At 40.9% G+C, this 22,286-nt stretch overlaps 1 protein-coding gene across 1 annotated transcript; it reads right to left on the bottom strand.

Annotated features, from left to right (window-relative positions):
- Positions 1–687: 687 nt before the first annotated feature.
- CISD1 (CDGSH iron sulfur domain 1) lies at positions 688–12,768 on the bottom strand. Its single transcript, XM_074958996.1, has 3 exons — positions 12,633–12,768; positions 8,688–8,893; positions 688–1,028 (listed from the first exon to the last, which is right to left on the bottom strand). The coding sequence occupies exons 1-3, from the start codon at positions 12,661–12,663 to the stop codon at positions 939–941; spliced, it is 327 nt and encodes a 108-aa protein (XP_074815097.1). The 5' UTR covers positions 12,664–12,768; the 3' UTR covers positions 688–938.
- Between the last annotated feature and the right edge of the window lie 9,518 nt (positions 12,769–22,286).

The raw sequence follows: 22,286 nt of genomic DNA, 5'->3' as shown, positions 1-22,286 counted from the left end.
ACAGAATTGTAATGGGAAGCAAAATTTTAAATGGCAGAAGAGGTGTGCCAAACCACCACCAGTGGCTGAAGTTTTGAAAAACTTGATGAACATACCCTCATAGGGAAGATTTAATAAGGCATTCTCTGGCATATAAAGGAAGCTGTGCTTCAAAAAAAGAAGCCAGTCTCATGCATGCGTGCACACGCACACACCCCATCCCTATCCCACCCCCAAAGACAGTTCTACAACTCTGGACTCCACACACACACTCTAAGGTTTCAGTTCAACTCTGGTGTAACTCCATTGATTTTAGTAGAGTAAGGGCCTGTTTGCAGTACATATGACCCTACCTACTTAATTTTTGGTACATTCTTACAGTAAGCCTTTTTGTTTTTTCTTATTAGTGTTTTAACTTGGATTTTTATTGAAGTTGTAATGTACAACTGTTTTAAAAGAATAAAACTTATTCTTAATCACTGTATGCACTACACTTTGTGGATGTAGTAAGTTACATTTCACGCACTTGGCACCATGATTTTTCTGCCATTAATGCTTTTTCAACAGAATCTCATTTGCATCTGAGTATCAGCCATCTTTTCTGTAGTTTCAGATTACTCAGTAAGGAATTTGTTGTTCTACTTAAAGATAGTTTTCCAGTAGAACACAAGTATTTGAGAATAATTTAATATATTAATCTTCATACAGTTCTGAGTACAATTGTCACTTTAATTTCATACTTAATGAAAATGTATACACAGTTCAGGAGACAGAAATAGCCTTAAGCCATTAATATTTTACATTTAGTGTTTAAAACAAGGCAAGCACCATGAAACACACATGTTGGAGCCTACTTTGTACCACACCCAAAAATCTTCAGTGACATGACTAAGACAGAACTTCTTTACTCCAATTACAAATAAGCAGATGTGACAAATCATGGCCTCAAACCATCCCGTTTATGCTTCCTTTCTCTTGATGATCAGAGGCCCAACGTTGTCCCCAGTTTCATCATTGTGCTTCGTGTGAGAACCGTCACATAACGGAAACTGAAAAAGAAGACCAGTACAATATAAAAGAATGGGTGCATTTAAAACTAAGTGAGAAGGAAATCTAACCCCGAAGTTAGGAAAATGGCTTCACACGGTAAAGATATATTTACAATGCAAGAGGTACCTCAAAATGTGTTATTACAAGAACTTAAATATTTGCTAGACATGTTTAAGTGTTCATTAATATTACCTGTGAGTGTAATGTACAAGAGCACTGTAACTAGGGAAAGAACCCAAATTCACAACGCACTTTGGCGCTCCAATCTCAGACTCTTGTCAAAAACAAGCAGCCTAGGCTGGCCTCAAACTTCCTTTTCACCTCCCCCACATCACTCCCTATTCCCTAGGGAGGGCTCTGGAGTGCAGTGAAGATTACCAAAGGTTTGCACAAGAGTCTCAGTTTCTGGATCCTCTCCTTTAAGAAGAAAGTAGGTCCTTGCATACGCTAGAACAGGTTTGTCAGTATAGCGACCAGAAAACCCTGCTAATGGGGAAAACAGCTTATACTGACAGAAGTTCTTTTGCCCGTATAGCTAGTCGGTTCCCCAAATGAAGTAAGCCATACCATTCCCCTCTCCCCACCCCCAAAAAAGTCCTTTTGTTGGTATAACTGCATCTACACTAAGGTTTTTGCCACCATAGTGTGTTTGGTTGTTTAAGAGATCACCGACATTGCCATACTGACAACAGTTTCTAGTGTAGATCTGGTAAAAACCTTTAGAACCCCACGTCTGTAAAGAAGCAATCTTTAAATTCTTTCTTGCTATATTGGGGAAATAAGACAGACACTCTTCACCTAAAGCAAAACCCACAGCAGAGCTCTGTTAGCTAGGTGTAGCAACTTGGCTGTTTAACCACCTCTCAACAACCGTCTCCTGTGCCCGAGACAATATCCATCAAAGTCAATGGAAGTTAGGCCAGACGCTCTAACTGCTCCAGGATGGTTTGTAGAGGCTGTTAAACATAGCTGGTTATTGTCATTCTGCAACTATTTCCTTATCAGTGCTGCAAGTGGCAAATGGAAGTTTCCAAGTAAACAGAAAAGTTTTACAGAATACTAATATTCCTGCATCAGAGATGATCTTTACCACCAAATCAGTCAGTCAGTCACTTTGACTTGAGTAATACTCAGCAAAACTTCAAGGCAACCAGAGTGTTTGATGAAATACTGGATTAATTCACTCAAAGCTACTGATGAAATGAGAAACCAAAACTTCATCTAACGCAATGGTGTCTTACATAAGAATTCCTGCCCCACCCCTGACTCAACCAAAAGGATTAGAAACCTAGATTTAACAGCAAAACACAGGGGAGAACTCCAGATCTGCATGTTATCATTCCTATTTTTGAAATCATAACCAAGGAAGTATCTGCAAGTTACACAAGACACTTTTGGCAGAATAATGTTCTTAGAAGCTAGAGGATTATGTTATAAGAAACACTGGTGTTTGAGAGCATCCTGATTAACTTGTTTCTCGATGCATCAAAGAGTTGCTTTTAGTTTTAAGTGTTATCAATGTAAAGGCTCTGACTTAAGGGGGGAAAAGCTATCAGTAGAGCCCCAGTTTGAACAAGGTACTGGCAGCCACTGACATTTCAGCTAACATATCCTCTAGACATGCATTAGTTAAGATGGTGGTGAAGACACCAGCAGCACCAGTGCTCAGAAAGTTATACCACTGATCAAACTGCACCAGTGACAGGGTACTTTAAAGGGGGGGGTGGGGGGAGAGAAGAGGCTAATGTAAACATCCCCTTAGTAAGCCACAAGAATATTTAAGCACTGGAACATTATACTATATCATGACAACATGACATACTAGCTTAAATAAATCTGTCACTGACATATACAGCATAGAAATGCTTTCAAACATAAAGCTTGATTACAGTATATAGTTTAACATGACTGTGAGGGAAAACTTAAGGCATTTGGTAGTGAAGAGCAGATGCACTAAAAGACCCAAGAGAGAGGAAGAAAAACAAAAAGCAAAAAAAAAAAAACCCCCACACCCGCAAAAATTCCCTCTTCATTCTCTATCACCACTGATCTTATCAAATACTGTAGATAGTAAACCCCTATACCACACAGCACTTGTCCTATGCCTTGTGAATTAGGCAGACCATATTAGAGTTTTTAGGATCCAATGTATGGATGGGGGGGAACAATAAGTATTGTTCAGTGCTGAGATGCTCTTTCCCACTGAATCTGTTGTATTAACTATGAAGTTTGGGATGGCTGACGGGAGAACGTTAGTGACATACACTACGAGTACAGCAGCAGAAGAGAGGGGGTGAGAAGAAGTCTTGAATAGAGAGAGAGTGCACAACAGCTAAGGAACTTTCACCACTTAACTAATCTGGAGTCAGAAGCATCATCCACATCAAAAGAAGAATGCAAACAAAAAGTGTCTGATGTTTGCGGGGGCAGGCTGGCAAAGAGGAAAAAGTGAAAACAAAGGAGGAAGGCAGAAGGTCAAAAAAGATTTCAAGCTGTAATGATATAACACTAAATTCTAGAGTGAATACCAAATGTTAGTTTAGTCCTTTTGGAGTTCTTAGTTTATATAATATATATATATATATATATATATATATATATATATATATATATATATATATATATATATACACACACACACACAAATAAGTCAAATACTTGAACAAAAAAGTAGAAAATATTAGATTACCGGAAGGGTATGTGCTATGCTTTATAGAAGTTATGCTCCATTTATTTATTGAACGAAAGTTGTATTTTCAGTTTGAGCCCAAATGAAGCCAATGCCAAACCCCTAACTACGTATTGTGAGCCTCAGCTTGCCACTCAAACCAAACCCTAACATTAGATGAGAAATCCTTACACAATTGGATACTTGCTGTTACTTTGCACCTTTCGATCATGGAAAGGTACAAATAGCCTCAAGTTAAAGAGCCCTTTCATGTGATCTAACCCAAGTGTAGAAATTTCATATGAAGTATGTGAAGAGATATACTAACCCAAAATATTTTGGGGTCAAGAAAAATCAATTATGAAGAATAAATATATTCCAATATATTTTCACTGGTTATCTAATTTATATTGTTCTTTTGGATGATAAATAATTCTACCATCAATTACAAGTTGAGAAGATTTAGTATTTTGTTATTGAGATTGATTTATAACAGAGGGTAATTTTTTGAATTAAAATGTTCTCTATAATAGCATATTTGAGAGACCAAATATATTTAAGGGAAAACACTGTGGAAGGCTGAAGTTGATTTAAGAAAATGTCTGTGGAGTCCTTTAAGGCCACCAAGAACTTTTCTTGTCATCTGGGGGGCCAGATGACAATAAAAGTTCTTGGTGGCCTTAAAGGACTCCACAGACAATTATCTCCCCTCCTCCATCAGATTCTCCCAGGGCCACAAGTTCTCCCTGTGTTAAGTCGCTTGAGGGTTCAGGCTTCCCCTTCTCCTGGAGACTGTTTCCACCCATCTTTATTCCCTTCAAGTCTCCCTCTGCATAACTGAGGGATACTGTCCTTAACTTGCCCCCTTTCCTGCATGCTTGCTGTGGAAAGTTACAATCCCATCATTCTGGGACAAGAGGGTAGGACCAGTTCCAGGAACTTCTCCCAACTCATTTTTAAAAACTAACTCCATTTCAACCTGATGTATCCTCTTCACTTGATCAAAGGAAAAGAATTAGTGGGGGGAGGGCAGCACATTCAATTGAAAATAAAATGAAAAAAATACAGACTGTTAAAATTCAGACAACTTTAATACAACCGTTGATAAACATGACGTTTGCATTCAGAAGTTAAGAAATAACAGATACTCAGAGTAATTTGACATTGTAAAATTAGCCTGAATGAGGTATGTATCTAACCATATGAGGAAAAACAGCATGACTTTTTCAACCTGCACCAGAGACCCAAGAATTCCCTGTTATATAAATTTGAATTCTCCCCCCACCCCCCCCAACAAACTTTGATATGCGGCTTGACTGTACAACAGATTAATGTTCCTTCATTTCCACCCTAGCAAAAAGATAAAGAATGAGTAAGCTAACCAAGACACAGACTTCACATCCTCTAGCAAAATAACTGACACTTTAAATTGCAAAGAATTATTGAGTTGACTAACAGTAATGGACTTCAGACTGTAGTACCATGATGCAAAGATAAGCTTTACGGACAGAGATTTGTAGGTTTTAAAACTGGGTCCAAGACTTGGTGTCAGTAATAGAACTAGAAATAGACACGGATGGATCTTACTCCCTCCTCCTGTCAGTCTTTTATGACCTTTCCTCTGTGTTATCTTGTGCTTAGGAAAATAACCAATTAAGGACAAAACTGACAGGCAGGAACAGTGCAACTTAAATCCCCTATCCCCAAAACTGTTCATCTTGACTATCTCCTAAAGCAGAACGGTTAGACGGAGACCAGATGGTTTCAGAAGATTGATAAAGGAACAGGCCTTTTACTTGTAGGTCATTGCTTTTAATCTGGCTCAAATTGGCTGTTATTGGAAGTTGTTGCCATTTGATGGTTGTTCAGAGACCTTGGTTTTGTTATCTTAGTACCACATCCAGCAGAGGAGTGTCCATATCACAAAATCCACCATCACAGTTGTCATCTTTGCTAACTGACCTCAGCAGAAAAGGCAAGGATTGAACAGGCAGGGAGACAATTATCCAGTGACAATATAGTTGAGTCTATAGAACAGACTGTCCCTCTTGCTTTGTCCAAGTCTGGCACAAGTTTAGATTTTGTAAAGATAGCCTTTTGCAAATCTTAAGGCCACAGAAATATGTTTGTGAACATAACATTGTCCTATAGTGTTTGCAAGCATCAAAGCATCATACTACTACAGCTTCACTTTCACTTGCTCATGACTCAAACTGAAGTAGCAGATTAGTCCAAGCCAAAATACATGCAAAAAATACTCCTCGGGGAATTCTGTGCCAAAAAATTAAAAATTCTGCAACAAAAAAAATATAAAATTCTGCACATGCTATTTTAAAATTCTGCATATTTTATTTGTCAAAACAATATAATCACACCAGTTTCAAATTATTTTTTGGTCATTTATTTCAAAATAAATGTCAGCAAGTATGTCTCTAACAATATAGACAAAAAGATTCAGGAAACGTTTTTTGACAAATAGATTCCTTACTAGGCATACTAATACGGAACTCTGAGTAATAATTCATTTAAGCTACAATACAGAACCCTATTCCTCACACCCTTCAGAAGCAGTGCAAAGGCTTGGGGGTAGCCAGTGGTAACGGAGGAGCTGATGGAGAGGGAAGTAAATATCTGAGAATGAGCCGGGGTGTGAACTTGTTGGGTATGGGTGGGAAAAGTATGGAACAGGTTGGGGGGCGGGGGGGGTTTGCGGGGCAGGGAGGGATTGTTCAGGAGCTTCCCCCATGCAGACCTGGGCTGACCCCTAGCCTCTCCCACTCAGTCAGGCACATCTGCCCTGTCCCCATGTGGCCCTGCACCTCTCTGCCCTTGTGGCCCCAATCCCATACAGCCCCTGTCCCAGTCTGTCCTCCCCTACTAGCTCATATGAGCCCGTTTGACCCCCACCCCCAGACCCCACTCTGTATGTCTCCCCATAGCCCCTGTCTCCTGACCTGGCCAGCGCTGTGAAGAAGGCAGGCTCTCTCTCTTCTCTACCTGGCTGGGAGCTGCTGTGCTCTGTCACCATAGCGCCCTCTGGTGGGCAAAAGGCGGAGCTGCAGAAGTTATTTTCTGCTGGGAGCTACTGCTGTTCTTGTGCCACAGCGCCCTCTGATGGGCAAAAGGCAGAACTTCAGCAACATTTCAGCAGAGTTTTTCTGCACAAAAATTAAAAATATGCATGGCTCATTACTTACGCACACATGCAGTAGTGCATAATTCCCCCAGGAGTAGCAAAAAGCGTCTTCACATTTGAGCTGTTTAGCTATGTTCATTGTGTTCTGTTTAAACATCAGACAGTGCTCCTAAGAATTTAGGTACAAGCTGTTTTTAATCTGAGTATTTCTTTAAAAAAAATAAAAATAAAACAAACAATGGTGGGGCAGAAATAATGCTGTTTCTTCATTATTCACACACACACACACGACAGAGGACTCTGAGAACCTGGCACTTTTTTTGCTGTACATTCTCTTAAATGTTAGGAATTAATTCAGTTTTACCCAGCTGTTTTTTCTTATCTAAACAGCGTTATGTCGGTTTTACTCTAAGAATAATGTCAACCTTACATTAAAAAGATGTGTTACATCTCAGGTAAATTTTAAGACTTGTGAGGAATGCACATTAGAACTGTTCAACCTTAATGAAGGGTAAGAATGAGCTCATTTTACAACTCGGAAGATTTGATTCAATGCATGGATACACTGAAGTTCTTGAAGGCTACACAGACTCAGAGGGAGACAGCTATTTGAGAGAAAACTGGGGCACTAGCGGTAGAATACCAGTCATGCTTCCTTCCCAGATTGGCAGTGACTAAAAATTATTATTCAACAATGGTTTGATGGTCTATGTCAGGGGTGATCAACCTGAGCCTGGAAAGGAGCCAGAATTTACCAAGGTACACTGCCAAAGAGCCACAGTAACATATCAGCAGCCCCCTCCCCCCCCCCCACCAAAATCAGCTCCCCCAGCACCTACCACTCACCAGCAACCCCTCCGCAGCACCTCCCCGTCCCTCTCGATCAGCTGTTTTGTGGCATACAGGAAGCTCGGGGGGTAGGGGGGGAGCGAGCGAGGGAACTGCAGGCTCAGAAGAGGGCATGGGAAGGGGTGGAGTGGTGGCAGGGCCTGTGGCAGAGCCAGGAGTTGAGCGGTGAGCACCCCTTGGCACACTGGAAAGTTGGCGCCTATACAAGGAGCCACATATTAACTTCTGAAGAGCTGCACGTGGCTCCAGAGAGGTTGGCCACCCCTAGTCTACGTGACTTGATTTTGGTAGTTTCACCCTGGTTCCTTGTTCTGCCACTCATTATGGATTGTTAAACTGTAGGAGAACCAGTAGCAGAGCAAGCCAAATCAGAAACTTCCTTAGTCTTTATATTCCCCAGCATGCTACATTAATAATGAAATTGTGTCTCTATGCAGTTATAATTCCTCCCATTCCCCATCCCCACTTCTTTCTCTAACACAAAGAAGAATGAATCCCTTGAGTATAACATGCAATTAAAGAGTTATATGCATAGCTTGACCTCAACAACAAAAACCTGGAGTTCCCACTTATTCCAATGTTATCTACAGGAGATACTGACAGACAATAATTTAGGCCTACAGACAGAGCTCACTGATTCACGGACAGTGGATTTGTCAACCAGTAAGTGTTGGGTTCCTGTGCTAGTAGAGCGATTACTAGATCCTGCCAGCTATGAGGATCTCTAGAATTACATGGCCGTTTTGCAGAATCCATGGCTTGAACACCCTCCTTTATTATTAAAACCATTTATGCAGTATATAAGAAAACCTGAAGCTTTGCAACTGCATGTATTTTTACATTTTAGTTTTGTAAATTACATAATTACTAATTTAGAAATAGTGTAGGAGTGAAATGTAGCAATAGCTTGTTTTCTTCAACAGACCAAGTATCAAATAATACAACTGAGACGAGCTTAAGAGGATTCTTGCACATTTACAATTATTTACAATTTTCCCCTCTCACCTTCTTAGATCTCCAGCAACGACAGTACACAGCTTTGTCTCCCAGATCTTCCATATCAAATGCATGGACTACCTTGGGATTATCTTTCTGTATATGGAGATTTACCATTGCCTTGCAGCATTTGTCTTTAGAGAGGAATCTTGTGTATGCTAGATATCCAACAGCAGCTGCTCCTGCAGCTAAAGAGATGGCTGCAACCCATTCAACTAGAGCAAGAGATAAAAAAAAAAAAAAGAAAGATTGGCAAAACCTTAAATGGAATTTTTCATTCAATTTAGCTCCCAGAGTCATATTTGTGCTTAAAGGACAGTTCTACTACTTTGACAGTGTTCTGAAAATAAAACCACTTTCTTCCTACACCCATCCAATTAATTTGTCCCCTTCTATTGACCAGGAGGAACAGGAGAAACCTATGGGGAAAAATAGAACTAATGTGGCTTTCCATTTATTTTTTGCTCAGGCATCTGCATCACTGATGAGGTCAACACAGCTCTACAAACAAAATCAGCCACATTTTGTTCATAACGGATTTAATTAAAGATAGTGAATGCTAGGCACTGGGCACAAGAGGAACTGATTTTACATTATAAATACAAAATTGTGATACTTGTAATTATTTACTTTTTTAAAGGGATCTGATATAAAGCTAAAAGATTAAATCCCCATGTAAACATCACCAGTGTGAACCTGCATTTCTCACACGCCGTAAGAGAACAAGTTCTACCTGTCTTATCGGTACTAAAGTCTTGAGTGTCTCAAAGATGCTGTTTATATAAACAAATGTTTTTCTCCCCATTTCTCACTTTTCTTTTATCATCTTATGCTCATCTCTGCAACTCTACATCTTTGCACTCTTCTTTGTCTCACTTGATATCATTTTCCTTCTCTGCAATTAATCCACTTTTTTTAAAGTCCTGCTTTCAGGTTTTTGCCTTGTGTCTTCCACTTGAAAGTACCTTGAGTTTCTGCCCAACTGTCACAGAATTCTCCTGCCTGGTTGCCGTAACACCCAGCTCTAGAAGTGGCAGGAGTCACTCCCTCCAGACAAAAGTCAGCAGCAGGACAATTTGAGGGATCAGTCCCACTCAGATGTTCTCCTACTGAGTATGTAAACACTGTCTGATTCTCAACTGCTCATCCATAAATCAGATGGGCATCTGAGGTCTACACGGTTCTTTCCACATATTTAAAAGACACTCCTGTGGCGATGCTATAACCACCAAAGCCATCTCGGACTAAGAATTTCAGTCTTGCTTAGCCTGTATTGTTTATGGTTTAGAAGAGATGTCAATCACATGATACAGTAGGAGTCCCTCATTCTAACCCTAGAGAATAAAACATGCTAACACTTAACATATTCCTCCTCTGCCTCTATTAACATATTCCATCCCTACCTCTATTCTGGGACTTTTACCTACCCTCTTCCTAGTGCTCTTGCCAAAGAGCCCAGTTCCTCTTGCACCATTTGCTTTGGACAGCCTACTCTCCCCCTTTTCCCACCCACTCCTCTAAAGGCTACATGGACCTAGGCCTTTGCTTCTGCAGTATCTGGTCCCTGTTAAAAGGAGCAGCAGCTCAGAAACAACGCTGCACTTCCCCAGCATGGGGAACAGGGGAGGAAGAGAGAGCTTTTACAAGGACAACTTTTCTTCTTAAAAAAGCTCTCCTGCAGGCATAATTAAATCACCCCTTGTGAGCAGCGGTAGCTAAGTTGGCAGGACAGCATCTCCCACGGCTGTCCACACTGGTTCTTTTGTCAGTCGGGGGGTGTTGTTGTTTTCTTACACCCCGACCAACAAGAGTTTTACCCAAAAAAGTGCTAGTGTAATCAAATCCATATTTGCCTTCAAGAGCCAAATTGGACGTTCCTGAAGTAGATTAGGACCTCATGTTAACATCATTAAATGTACTTTTTACACAGACACACTGCATTCCACACAATGTTCATAAATTGCTTATGATACTCATTACAACAAAAAACTAAATCAAGAATAGATTCTGCAACTTGTCATTGTTATCTTCATCACAGATTAATTTTTTAGCTACATCCTCTGAACAAGATATGTATCCAAGAAGTTTAACTAATTAAAGCCCCTTAAAGACCAGGCAAATGTAAGTTACCAACATTGAGATTAGACGCCTTAGTCACATTTAGCACTATTCCTCTTTCCAAATGAGGAAAGAGTTTAGTCTCAATATACTCCCCCCGCCCCCAAGCCATTCTCCACACCTCTCTCCACACCAAAAACAGCATTCTTGGTTGGCAGCATTTAAAACTAATTAAGCTCCCATGAACTTCACCACTTTATGCTTAGAATCATTATACTAGTTCTCATCACCATTACTAACCACTAGTTTGTTTTCATGGGTATTGGGGGGGGAGGGGGAGGGGAGAAGAATCAAACTGAGTAGACAGATTTACTCATTTTAAGAGTTTGCGCCAACCTACTTAACAGATCCTACACTAGACATATGATGGTTGAATAAGAACGAAGCCTACTTGTGAAAGCTACTTTAAGAAACAAGTCAGACTACTGAAAGAAAAGTTTTTAATTTAACTGTATTACACAGAAGAAAGACTCAGCCAGGATTACAAAGACCAGAAGAACACAAGAACACTGCATCACATTTAATTTTAAATGCCTGTAGACACCTATGTAATTATTTTAAAACTGTTCTAAATCACAGACTAGACTATGCAGTAGTTTTCAAGGATTTCCAAAAGCTTTTCATGTTAATCCCAAATTTTAGACCTATTATGTAACTTACTTATATCTCACAGTGAAGTACCTGCACCTGGCCGCTCATCAACACTACCCAGTCAAATGATCCCCTACGGTCAAGGTTGTACAAGAATTATATTTTACTACAGGTTTACTATTGAGTTATTCACTTTGGGGAAGGGTTCTTTGTATTTTGCAGTATGAGTCAACAACTCACAACAGTAAGCACCGTTTACTGCCTACATTTGTAGCTATAAGAAAGTTCCCTCACCTTTTTGCTGAGTTACTCTTCTAGAATATGAAACTAGGTAGGTAGCAACATTGTGAGGTTAATAGCCACTAATAGAAATGCTGCTCTTAAATCCTACAAGCTAGAGAAATGCCGACATTTTTAATTTAAAATTAAATTTAAAAACCAGACAGTCTGCGATTTTCAAGAGAAGATCAATCAGCCACTAGTTTCTTCATTTTCAGCAGAGAAGCCAAGCATCCACTACAAGGCACATGGTCAGAGGGGGGAAAAAAATGCACTCAAAGGATTGTTTAGTAAGAGAACACCTATCAAAGGGCTGCTCCGAAGCAAAAATAGGTGTGTAAAAGAAGGGGCGTTTGCTATGCTTCCACAGCACCTATGACCATGAATGGCCAATCCTGGGGCTTCTAGATACTATTACAAAACACAACATACCAGACCTCAGTGGATGTAACCATTTTGCTAGATTAATGATTTACGACTAGTGGTTATCAGAAGCCTGGGGGATAAACTCTTGCACGAAGGGGTCAGCCGCACAAGAGAGGCGGTGAAGGTCACTGCATTTCCCAGGGAAGCCCCATCCTCTCCAAAGCAATCGGGACCCTTCTGCAAGTGGGTCCCTTTCCTGTGGATCAGTCAACGCCTCCTCTGCCTCGTGATACTGCACTACCACGACACAGCCACCCAGCTATTGCACAGCTATTACAATGACCTGCAAGATAGAGGAATAAGGAATTCTAGCTAGGCCCCTCCTGCAAAACAGGGGTGGAATCGCAACCTTCCGCGTTCAGATACACCCCTTGCCCGAGCAGGAAGGGCCCCAAGGTGAGAATAAGGGGCGGGGGGGGGCGCCCCAAGCAGTGCAATTGGAAGTGACTTGTGAAGGCGGCGAGCAGACAGGAGACAACCCCCAGCGGCGCACACCATCCCACTGCTCCCCTGCCCGCAGGCGCCCGCCCGCCCGCCTACCCCGCACGGAGGAGTTCGATCCGAGCCCCATTGCTCCCGCACCCAGCGCTCCTCGCCGCCGACCTCCCGAACACCTAGAGGGCACAAACGCTGCTCAGACGCAATTGCGCGTGCGTACAGGAACTCACACGATAGCAGCGGCGGGCCTTGGTCTTAAAGGGGCAGTGCTGCTGGGCCGCGGAGGCAGGGGCGCGACTTGCGCGTGTCACCGCCGCTAGGGAACGGGGTCCTGCTGCTTCCCACCTGCGCATGGATACTGAAACGGGCTCCCAAGCCCCGCGCCTGCAAACATCAGGATTTTAGGCGGGGCCCTGCACCCCTGCCCTGCAAGCCTGGGGGACCTGAGGCCTCGGTGGGCTCTTGTGCAGCCTCCCTACCCAAGTGCTCTGTTAGCATGAGCCAGGGGTCTGGAAAGCATGAGACTAAAGTAACACGTTGGTCCATTGTATGGGGTCCCGTTTTCAGACTTTTCCCCACCACCTAGAAACTAAAAATTATATCTGAGATACTCACCTGACTCCAGGAGCTGGGGCTTTAAGGAAAACACCAAATACCCTGAGACTTGCAATAAAATCCCACGAGTTTTAGCAACACTGCTTGTAAGTAGTGGGACAAGGGTCCTCGCACGCATATTGGTCCCCTGGGAACATTATCCCTACACAATCATGATGTGTCAGCCACAGATCAAGAAAGAGACCCTGGCTTTCATGCAGGCCCCCTCCCAAATACGGAGATGGGCTGTAACATCTATGAAGGCCCCTTGCAAACATCATGGGTGGGGAGTACAAATTCATAAGGAGCTCCTGTAAAGAAAAAATGCAGTGGTGGGGCCTTGCAATTAATGGGTATTATCAATAATAATGATGATAATAATACTTAGCACCGCAGTAAGTGCTGCACAAACTTTAACTAATCATCCCACATCCACCATTGTAAAATGTAGCATTGAATTTTCACTTGCCATTGGATATTTTCTGTTACAATTTTGTATTCATTGTGTTGTGGCAGTAGAGTTCCATTTGAAAAGTGGCACCTGTGAAATGATTCCCATATCAAATGCCTTCAGTTTACAAGTTTAAAAAGTTTTTTTCTAATTGCTAGTTCTGTACATTTAGCCTGGGATCTGAGAATCAAGCAGATTCATTCTTTCTCACACATCATCATCAGTAATAAGGGAGCTGTAAGCCAAATTAGTCACTTGTGCAATCCAGTGTCTTTAAACTTTGCTTCAGTGATGTTTATGTAGCCCCCTTGTTGTCAATGAGTTTGCACAAATGTAACTGATTGGAACTAAGTAAAGAATTCTATTGATGATGCATAAAAAGAAAGAGAATCCATCTTATTCTCTCTTAGCTGTGGTGGCTCTGCAGGGCTAACAGGAGTAAAACATTAAAAACATACTTTTTCAACTAAAGCAATCAGATAATACTGAGCAGGGAGCAGATCTGTTTAGTAAAATGGTGACAGTTGTACAGTCACCTTTCCAGTGTTGCCAACCCTCACAATTTTTTCATGTATCTCACTATATTTAAATCCCCATTCCTAGAGTTGCTACTCTGAAACCTGTCATTATTAACTGAGAATTTCAGCTTTTTTTTTGACAGGTTTCAGAGTAACAGCCGTGTTAGTCTGTATCCACCATCAACCTCAGCCTAGTCCAGTCCACACAAGAGATCCACTTCCTGGACACTACAGTGCTAATAAACGATGGTCACATCAACACCACCCTATACCGGAAACCTACTGACCGCTATTCCTACCTACATGCCTCCAGCTTTCACCCTGACCACACCACACGATCCATCGTCTACAGCCAAGCTCTGCGATACAACCGCATTTGCTCCAACCCCTCAGACAGAGACAAACACCTACAAGATCTCTATCAAGCATTCTTACAACTACAATACCCACCTGCGGAAGTGAAGAAACAGATTGATAGAGCCAGAAGAGTTCCCAGAAGTCACCTACTACAGGACAGGCCTAACAAAGAAAATAACAGAACGCCACTAGCCGTCACCTTCAGCCCCCAACTAAAACCCCTCCAACGCATTATTAAGGATCTACAACCTATCCTGAAGGATGACCCAACACTCTCACAAATCTTGGGAGAAAGGCCAGTCCTTGCCTACAGACAGCCCCCCAACCTGAAGCGAATACTCACCAACAACCACATACCACACAACAGAACCACTAACCCAGGAACCTATCCTTGCAACAAAGCCCGTTGCCAACTGTGCCCACATATCTATTCAGGGAACACCATCACAGGGCCAAACAACATCAGCCACACTATCAGAGGCTCGTTCACCTGCACATCCACCAATGTGATATATGCCATCATGTGCCAGCAATGCCCCTCTGCCATGTACATTGGTCAAACTGGACAGTCTCTACGTAAAAGAATAAATGGACACAAATCAGATGTTAAGAATTATAACATTCATAAACCAGTCGGAGAACACTTCAGTCTCTCTGGTCACGCAATCACAGACATGAGGGTCGCTATCTTAAAGCAAAAAAACTTCAAATCCAGACTCCAGCGAGAAACTGCTGAATTGGAATTCATTTGCAAATTGGATACTATTAATTTGGGCTTGAATAGAGACTGGGAGTGGCTAAGTCATTATGCAAGGTAGCCTATCTCCCCTTGTTTTTTTCCTACAAACCCCCCCCCCCCAAGACGTTCTGGTTAAACTTGGATTATTGCTGTGCACATTGTAAGATGAGCTATTGCCAGCAGGAGAGTGAGTTTGTGTGTGTGGTTTTTGGAGGGGGGTGTGTGTGTGTGGGGGGGGTGGCGGTGGTGAGAAAACCTGGATTAGTGCTGAAAATGACCCACCTTGATTATCATGCGCATTATAAAGAGAGGTTTCAAAGAGGGATGGGCTATTACCAGCAGGAGAGTGAGTTTGTATGTGTGTCTGTGGGGGGGGGCGGGGGGAAGGGTGAGAAAACCTGGATTTGTGCTGGAAATGGCCCTCCCTTGATGATCACTTTAGATAAGCTGTTACGAGCAGGACAGTGGGGTGGGAGGAAGTTTTGTTTCATGGTCTCTGTGTGTATATAATGTCTTCTGCAGTTTCCACAATATGCTATGCATCCGATGAAGTGAGCTGTAGCTCACGAAAGCTCATGCTCAAATAAACTGGTTAGTCTCTAAGGTGCCACAAGTACTCCTTTTCTTTTTTCTTTTTAGCTTTTTTTTTAAGTACATTTCTCGATTTCATGGTTGCAGAGAAAACTTGAAAACATTACCCCTAAAGACTCAAAAACCAGAAAAACAAATACATACCCAAAATATTTATAAAATGCCAAGATTTGGCTGGACCTGTCTCATAATTTTTGCATGTTTGCATTTGGCAATACTGCTTTCCAGAGTACAGCCACACTTTAGGGAAACAAACTGCTGTGTTCAAAGCAAACAACTGAAGCAAAAGAGTTTTGCCTTGGAAGAGTGTTCACATTCTACTTAGACTCTGCAGGTTGGAGTCTAAAGTTATGATCTAAAAAGTAACAATGTACATTTGTAATGTAATAACTATGCATTACCATGCAAGCTGACTTTCCATGAGCCCTCTCCAAAATGTGGCAAAACACCTCTATTCTGATATATAAACTTATAGAGGAATGAGGCTGGCTGATGTACATATAACACTACCCTACTGTCTCTGCTATTCCCAGATGTCAAGAACATCAGCAAATATTTGAGTGGTAAAACTTTAATAGTGATTTTAATGCTATATACCCAAAGTTCTTCAGTCTACAATATTCTAAAAGTTACTACGCAATTGTCTTGTGTGATTAATGTTCATGTATACAAGTTGTAAAACTCTGTGTAAACTCAAGTAACTATCATAAGTCCATTACATTCTGTGGATCAGCCACCACATGGAAGAAATGTGATCAGTCCATCAAATGGTAGTATTTGTGATATAACCTTACTTTTCCCATTACTCAGAGTGATTCTGAGTGATTTTTAGAGAGTAAAATGCATTTGACCTGAACTGTCCTTGAGGTACAAGAGACCATCCAAAGAAGCATCTCCAGTATTATTCTTTCATTCAGCCCTGTCCAAAGAGCAAAAAACTTCCCTCAGAAAGGGATTACTTAGTCAAAACATTCACATTGAGAGAAGATTTTTAAAGCAACAAAGTCATATGCACTGAAGGACATTCTTTTCTTTTGGAATGAGACACTTCCTCAGGAATCAAGTATCAGAGGGGCAGCCGTGTTAGTCTGTATCCACAAAAACAACGAGGAGTCCGGTGGCACCTTAAAGACTAATATATTTATTTGAGCATAAGCTTTTGTGGATAAAAAACCCACTTCTTCAGATGCATGGAGTGAAAATTACAGATGCAGGCATAAATATACATCTGTAATTTTCACTCTATACATCTGAAGAAGTGGGGTTTTTTACCCACAAAAGCTTATATCCAAATAAATCTGTTAGTCTTTGGGTGCCATGGGACTCCTCGTTGTTTTCCTCAGGAATGGATCCACAACCTTATGGTCATGGATAATACAGACACTTTTGGCCCAAAAGGAGGCCCTCAAGGTCTTAGTTCAGCCCCACTACTGTTCACCAAATAAAGTGAGGTGACATCCATCTGGAAAAGAGGGAAGCTTGAACCCAGAGGAATCTTCTCAGGCACTTAGGGGGGGAAAGTTTCCATCCAGTTAACAGAGCCACCTTAGATCAGGTAACCAGCAGTGGAAAAGGTGATTGTTACTCTAAGAAGAACAATTTTGAAGGAGTTTGTATTCTGCTGATTGTCCAAAAGCAAGTCAGCAGGTCTTTTTATAAGAAGAGGCTTTTCTTTTGTTAAAGTGTTTCCTTTGTTTGTTTATTTATTGTTTATTTATTTTTTTGATAAAAGATTATTTGGAACTGGGCTTTGCCACACTTAGAATCAAAAGGGGTTTACAAACCCTTTCTGTGCAAAAGGGGGAAGGGCAACTTAAACAAATGGCCTGGCAACAACAGACTTAGTAGCAGTTGATGGGTGTATATCAAGAAACACAGTGCACCCTCTCAGCAGTTGCAGCAGTTCTAGCAACTTCTGTTCCAGAGGTTTACTAACCCTGCCTAACCTGCAGTTAAGCTCAACCCCATTTTATCCATTCTGGGCTGCTGTAAGGACAACCCAGGAGCTCACCTTGCTCTATTTGAATGGTGTACTATTGACAAAGGGGCTTATGAGATGTAGGCCCACAAATAACATCTCTTGACAGGGAAAGACAAGCTTCTTGCTATGGCCTGGATGTTTTGGTGATTCAAGACTATGATTATGTTAAAACAGTCATGCTAGGTTGCCTCTAGAGTGTCTTCTGAAGGGTCTGATGGAACAGTTTTGCCCTGGGACTTGACATGCAGTGCAATTCTATGTTCCTTATTATGGAGGTGTTGACTGCAGTTCCATCGTTAAGGTTGAGTTCTGTTTTGTGTTATATAGAAAATGCAACATATCTTTCCCCAAACTGGCAGCACTTGCTCCATGAATATAGAATAAATCTTCTGAGAATTTACAAGTAAATCTGGTGGTTCAAACTAACTAGCAACTAGGTCCTTGAAGAAATATAGATCTCAGGCTATTCTTTTTTCTGAATGATCTTACTAACAAAATAATGCAGACATTTTAAATTTTCCATTCAGGTAAAATTAACTGAAATATTTTGTATTGGCTATATTTGGTGAAATTTGGTTGTAATTAACCAAGGTATTAACAATTGTATCTAATTGCTCCGGTAATATAGGCTGTTGGTATCACAGGTAATTTAAGGGTGGGTCATGATTACATCACAGGTAACTCAACCAATCACCACTTCCTCTACAACTAAACTGCAGCTATTGATTGTAGTCACTTAGTGGCACAGCAGAATTGCCAACCTCAGGTGCTCAAATGTTATTAGATTGTTTTAAAAACCAGGATATTTTAATTAATAAAACTTGGAGTTTTTTCTTTGCCTTCTGTTTTTTAGGAATTCAGAATATTTGGGTCACACTTCAAGCTTTCTTCTGCAATTCTAAGGCCTAGGAACTTACTTTTGTAAAGTAAATTGAGATTCTATTGTAATCACTTGTGTCCATGAGCTGGGGCATCAGCTCACAAAAGCTTATGCTCACATAAATTTGTTAGTCTCTAAAGTGCCACAAGTCCTCCTTTTCTTTTTGCGGATACAGACTAACACAACTGTTACTCTGAAACAAAGAACACAAAATGTCAGGATACTTCACACTAAAATTGCAAGAGTTGGCAACACATCATGAGGGAGACTGGACATTTGTTATTGTTCTTCAAAGGTTCTGTCATTTATATTAGGGGTGCTGCACGGGGGGGCTGTGGGCCTTGACCAGAGAATACATGATGGAGGGGTGGCCAGGCCAAATCTGAGCGGCTCAGTGACCCTGTGTGTCAGGTTGTAATGCTTCTCACTCACGTTTAGCCTGATGCCTCTCCATCATGATAGGGGGTGGCCAGCCCAAATTTGAGAGGTGGTGTGAACCTGTGCACCTGCTTGCGCCCGCCCCCAACACTTCTGCAGGCCTTCCAGCACTCATGGGAACTAGGTAATCCCAGCCCCTGGGGAGAAATGAAGCAGCAGGTTCCAGGAATGCCCAATCCTCAGAAATGGGGGAGGATTGGATCTGGAGTTTTGGTACTTTCTGGGGAAGTGAAAACACAGGAGGAGGAGGAGGAGGAGGAGGTCTGTGACTCCTAGAACTGCCTGGCTCCTGCTAGGGATGGTGCTCTTCAGCCTGATTGCTGCTCTGGGTAAGAGCTTGGGGCTGGGAGATCACAAGGGGAAGAGCTCAGAGTTGGGTTTGGGGCAATGTGGGGAAAGAGCACAGGGCTGGGTGTGGGGCAGCAGGAGGAGATTTAATATAAAGCTCGGTGTGGGGAAGTAGGGGTCTGGGTGCAGGGAGAGAGAGTTTGGGGCTGGATACAGGGCAGGAGAGGGACAGCTATGAACTCCCTCCTTAGGAAAATTCTGGTTGTGCCCCTGGGTTGCGTGCAAGCCTGGGCTCCAGTGCTGTTAAGGCTGCTCTGCTGGAATAGTTGAGGCCGGAGCAGGAGAGTCCTTAAATCACCTAGACGTTGGGACTCAGGGATAGGATTCTCCCTGCCTTCTACCTTTATGTAGTGCTGATCTTGCATATGCTTTAACTGCTTTGAGTTGTTCTAGTGATTCAAAGCAGCTGTAGATCCACCTTATTTGGCTGATGTGCTCTGGCTACTTGATGTTTTGGTGTACTGCTGAATCTTCCCTTAAAAGTTAAAATAAATTAAGAATGATACTACATATAATCCAATCATTAGAAATAGTGCATGGTAGCATTTGCTTTGGGGTTTTTGTTTAGTATGAAATGTTTGTTTCTTTTAAAAACTTGTTTTATTTTGTTTGAGAATTTCCTTAGTGTTAAGATTGAGTTAAGTTTGAGAATGCATATCTCATTTAAGGGTAAAAAACACTAGAGATACTTGTCATTATCCCAAAGCCAAGCATTGTAAACTTAGGAAATTGAGAGTTAAGGTTACTCTTAAAAGAAATCCAAATAGGATAAGGTAAGATATGCAGTAGGCATCCAAACAATCTTAACTCTGTCTTGTAGTAATACCACAAGAGGAAAGAAAACACAATAAAAATCTAATGTCTCTAAAAATTAGCATAAGCTAATCCTGAACCACAAACATTAAAATGCTTTAATCATATTCCTATAATTATTGGATGACACCACTACAGGGCAGAGTTAAGATCGTTAGTTTTAATCTATTTAGATTTCTTTTAAATGTAACCTTAAATCTGAATTTCCTAGGCTTATAATGCTTGGTTCTGGAATAATTACAAACATATGTGTAATTTTTATTATCTTAAATTACTTATACGTACCAGACTGATGCAACCATAACTCCATCTCAATTCTTTGTTGTTGTTGTTTTTTGTCTTGGAATTCTAAGAAGGTCATTCTAATAAGCGTGTGCCTCTTTTGTGATTCTTTTACTAGAGTCACATGAGATGTCCCAGGGTCGTAGCTCTGATTTCATTAAGCACTTTTCAGATCCTTGTATACAAGACCAAGAGAGTCTGAAATTCAGTTAAAAAAAGGTAGACTTCTGCCCCGCTTGCACTAGATCTGATCAATCTCACCCAAGAACAATGTGGAATAAAGCAAGCATTGGCTGCCTTTGTCTGAGTCTGCAAGCATTACAGAATAACTTGACTGCATACAGCCCAAAACTGTTCCACTGCATCAGTTCTTTGTCCTGATGCAGAAGATGCCAATGGAATTCTCTTGGTTTCCAGTACTGTATATGGATATGCTTGTGTGTTCCCTCAGCAGAGTACAGAACTAGATTATGACTATTGCTCCAGGCTCCTCCTGCCAAAGACATAATCTCATGAGGTTCATGTATAAACCAATGTATGTGCAAGGCAAGTGAGACCAGTGGGTGGCTAGCTAGGTCTTGGGTTGTCATTGGTGATGGAGAGCAGATATTGCTCTGTCAACTTATTGGATGACCAACCCAATGTAGAGAAACAAATTCCTATTTTTCTGTTGCAACTGATGTGGGTATAGAGCCTTCTAAGGTGGACTCTCACAAGATGTCACAGGCTTAGACCCAATATATGAATATAGGGTCTAATATGAATGGAGTAGGCTTACAAATAAAATTATAATGAAAAAATAAAATGTGGTCCCAAATAACAGGGGAAATTTCTTGTGAGAAGTGTGCTTGACAAATGATGCCAATAATTATATACTCATTTTCATGAATCTGCATCTATCTAAATCTTATAATCAGACATGCAATTAAAATAACCACAGGTGCCTAAATTTGGAATATTCTATTAAAATAAGTGTATATCTGGATGAGCAATCTTTCAATGTTTATGTTTTTAACCTTTTGGGAAGATCAAAGATGAGGGTAAACAGTGTCAGGAATTTTGCAAGTCATATGAGACCTGACTTTCTCAAGGAGAGTGCAGATGGTCTAACATTGGTGTAAAAACAGTGTAACTACTTCCCAGGCTGATTTATTCTTTGAACTGTATTAAACTGACTTGTTTACAAAACTAGTTTAAATTTGGGTAGCTTGTCCAAGGTTTAAAGTTGACATTCAAAGGAAAATAACATTGTCTGAGCCCAATTTTATTTCTTTATTATGCATAAAGACCTGCTAAAATTTGAAGTATTATTTTTTGTTTGTTGTTTACATTAGAATTTCAGATCTAGCCTACCATGTTTTTTCTGGGAGAATCTATTGACAATCGGAGAATAAGTAGCATTATTACCTCACACTCACATGAACCAAGAGTGTAGCCAGCTAAGAGATGTTCAACTAGACTATTAAAAAGTCTGGTTTTGTTATTATTTAGTTATTTAACTGCAATAACTGTCAAAAGATGGGAGAAAAGATTTCTTTGTGTGTTTTCATTAATTTCAAGACCAGAAGAGACCATTATGATCATCTAGTTGTATAACACAGGTCTAAAGTATTTTTGGAGCATATCACTTTGAAAAACACCCAATTTTGATTTAAAAATGGTCAGTGATATAGAATCCACCACAATCTGTGGTAAATTGTTCCAATGATTAATTACTAGATGGTTTTCTTAAATTATATATTATAAATAATAATCCTCAAACAG

Source organism: Natator depressus, chromosome 7, assembly GCF_965152275.1.
Source record: "Natator depressus isolate rNatDep1 chromosome 7, rNatDep2.hap1, whole genome shotgun sequence".
NCBI lineage: Eukaryota > Metazoa > Chordata > Testudines > Cheloniidae > Natator > Natator depressus.
This window is presented reverse-complemented; position numbering and strand designations above follow the sequence as displayed.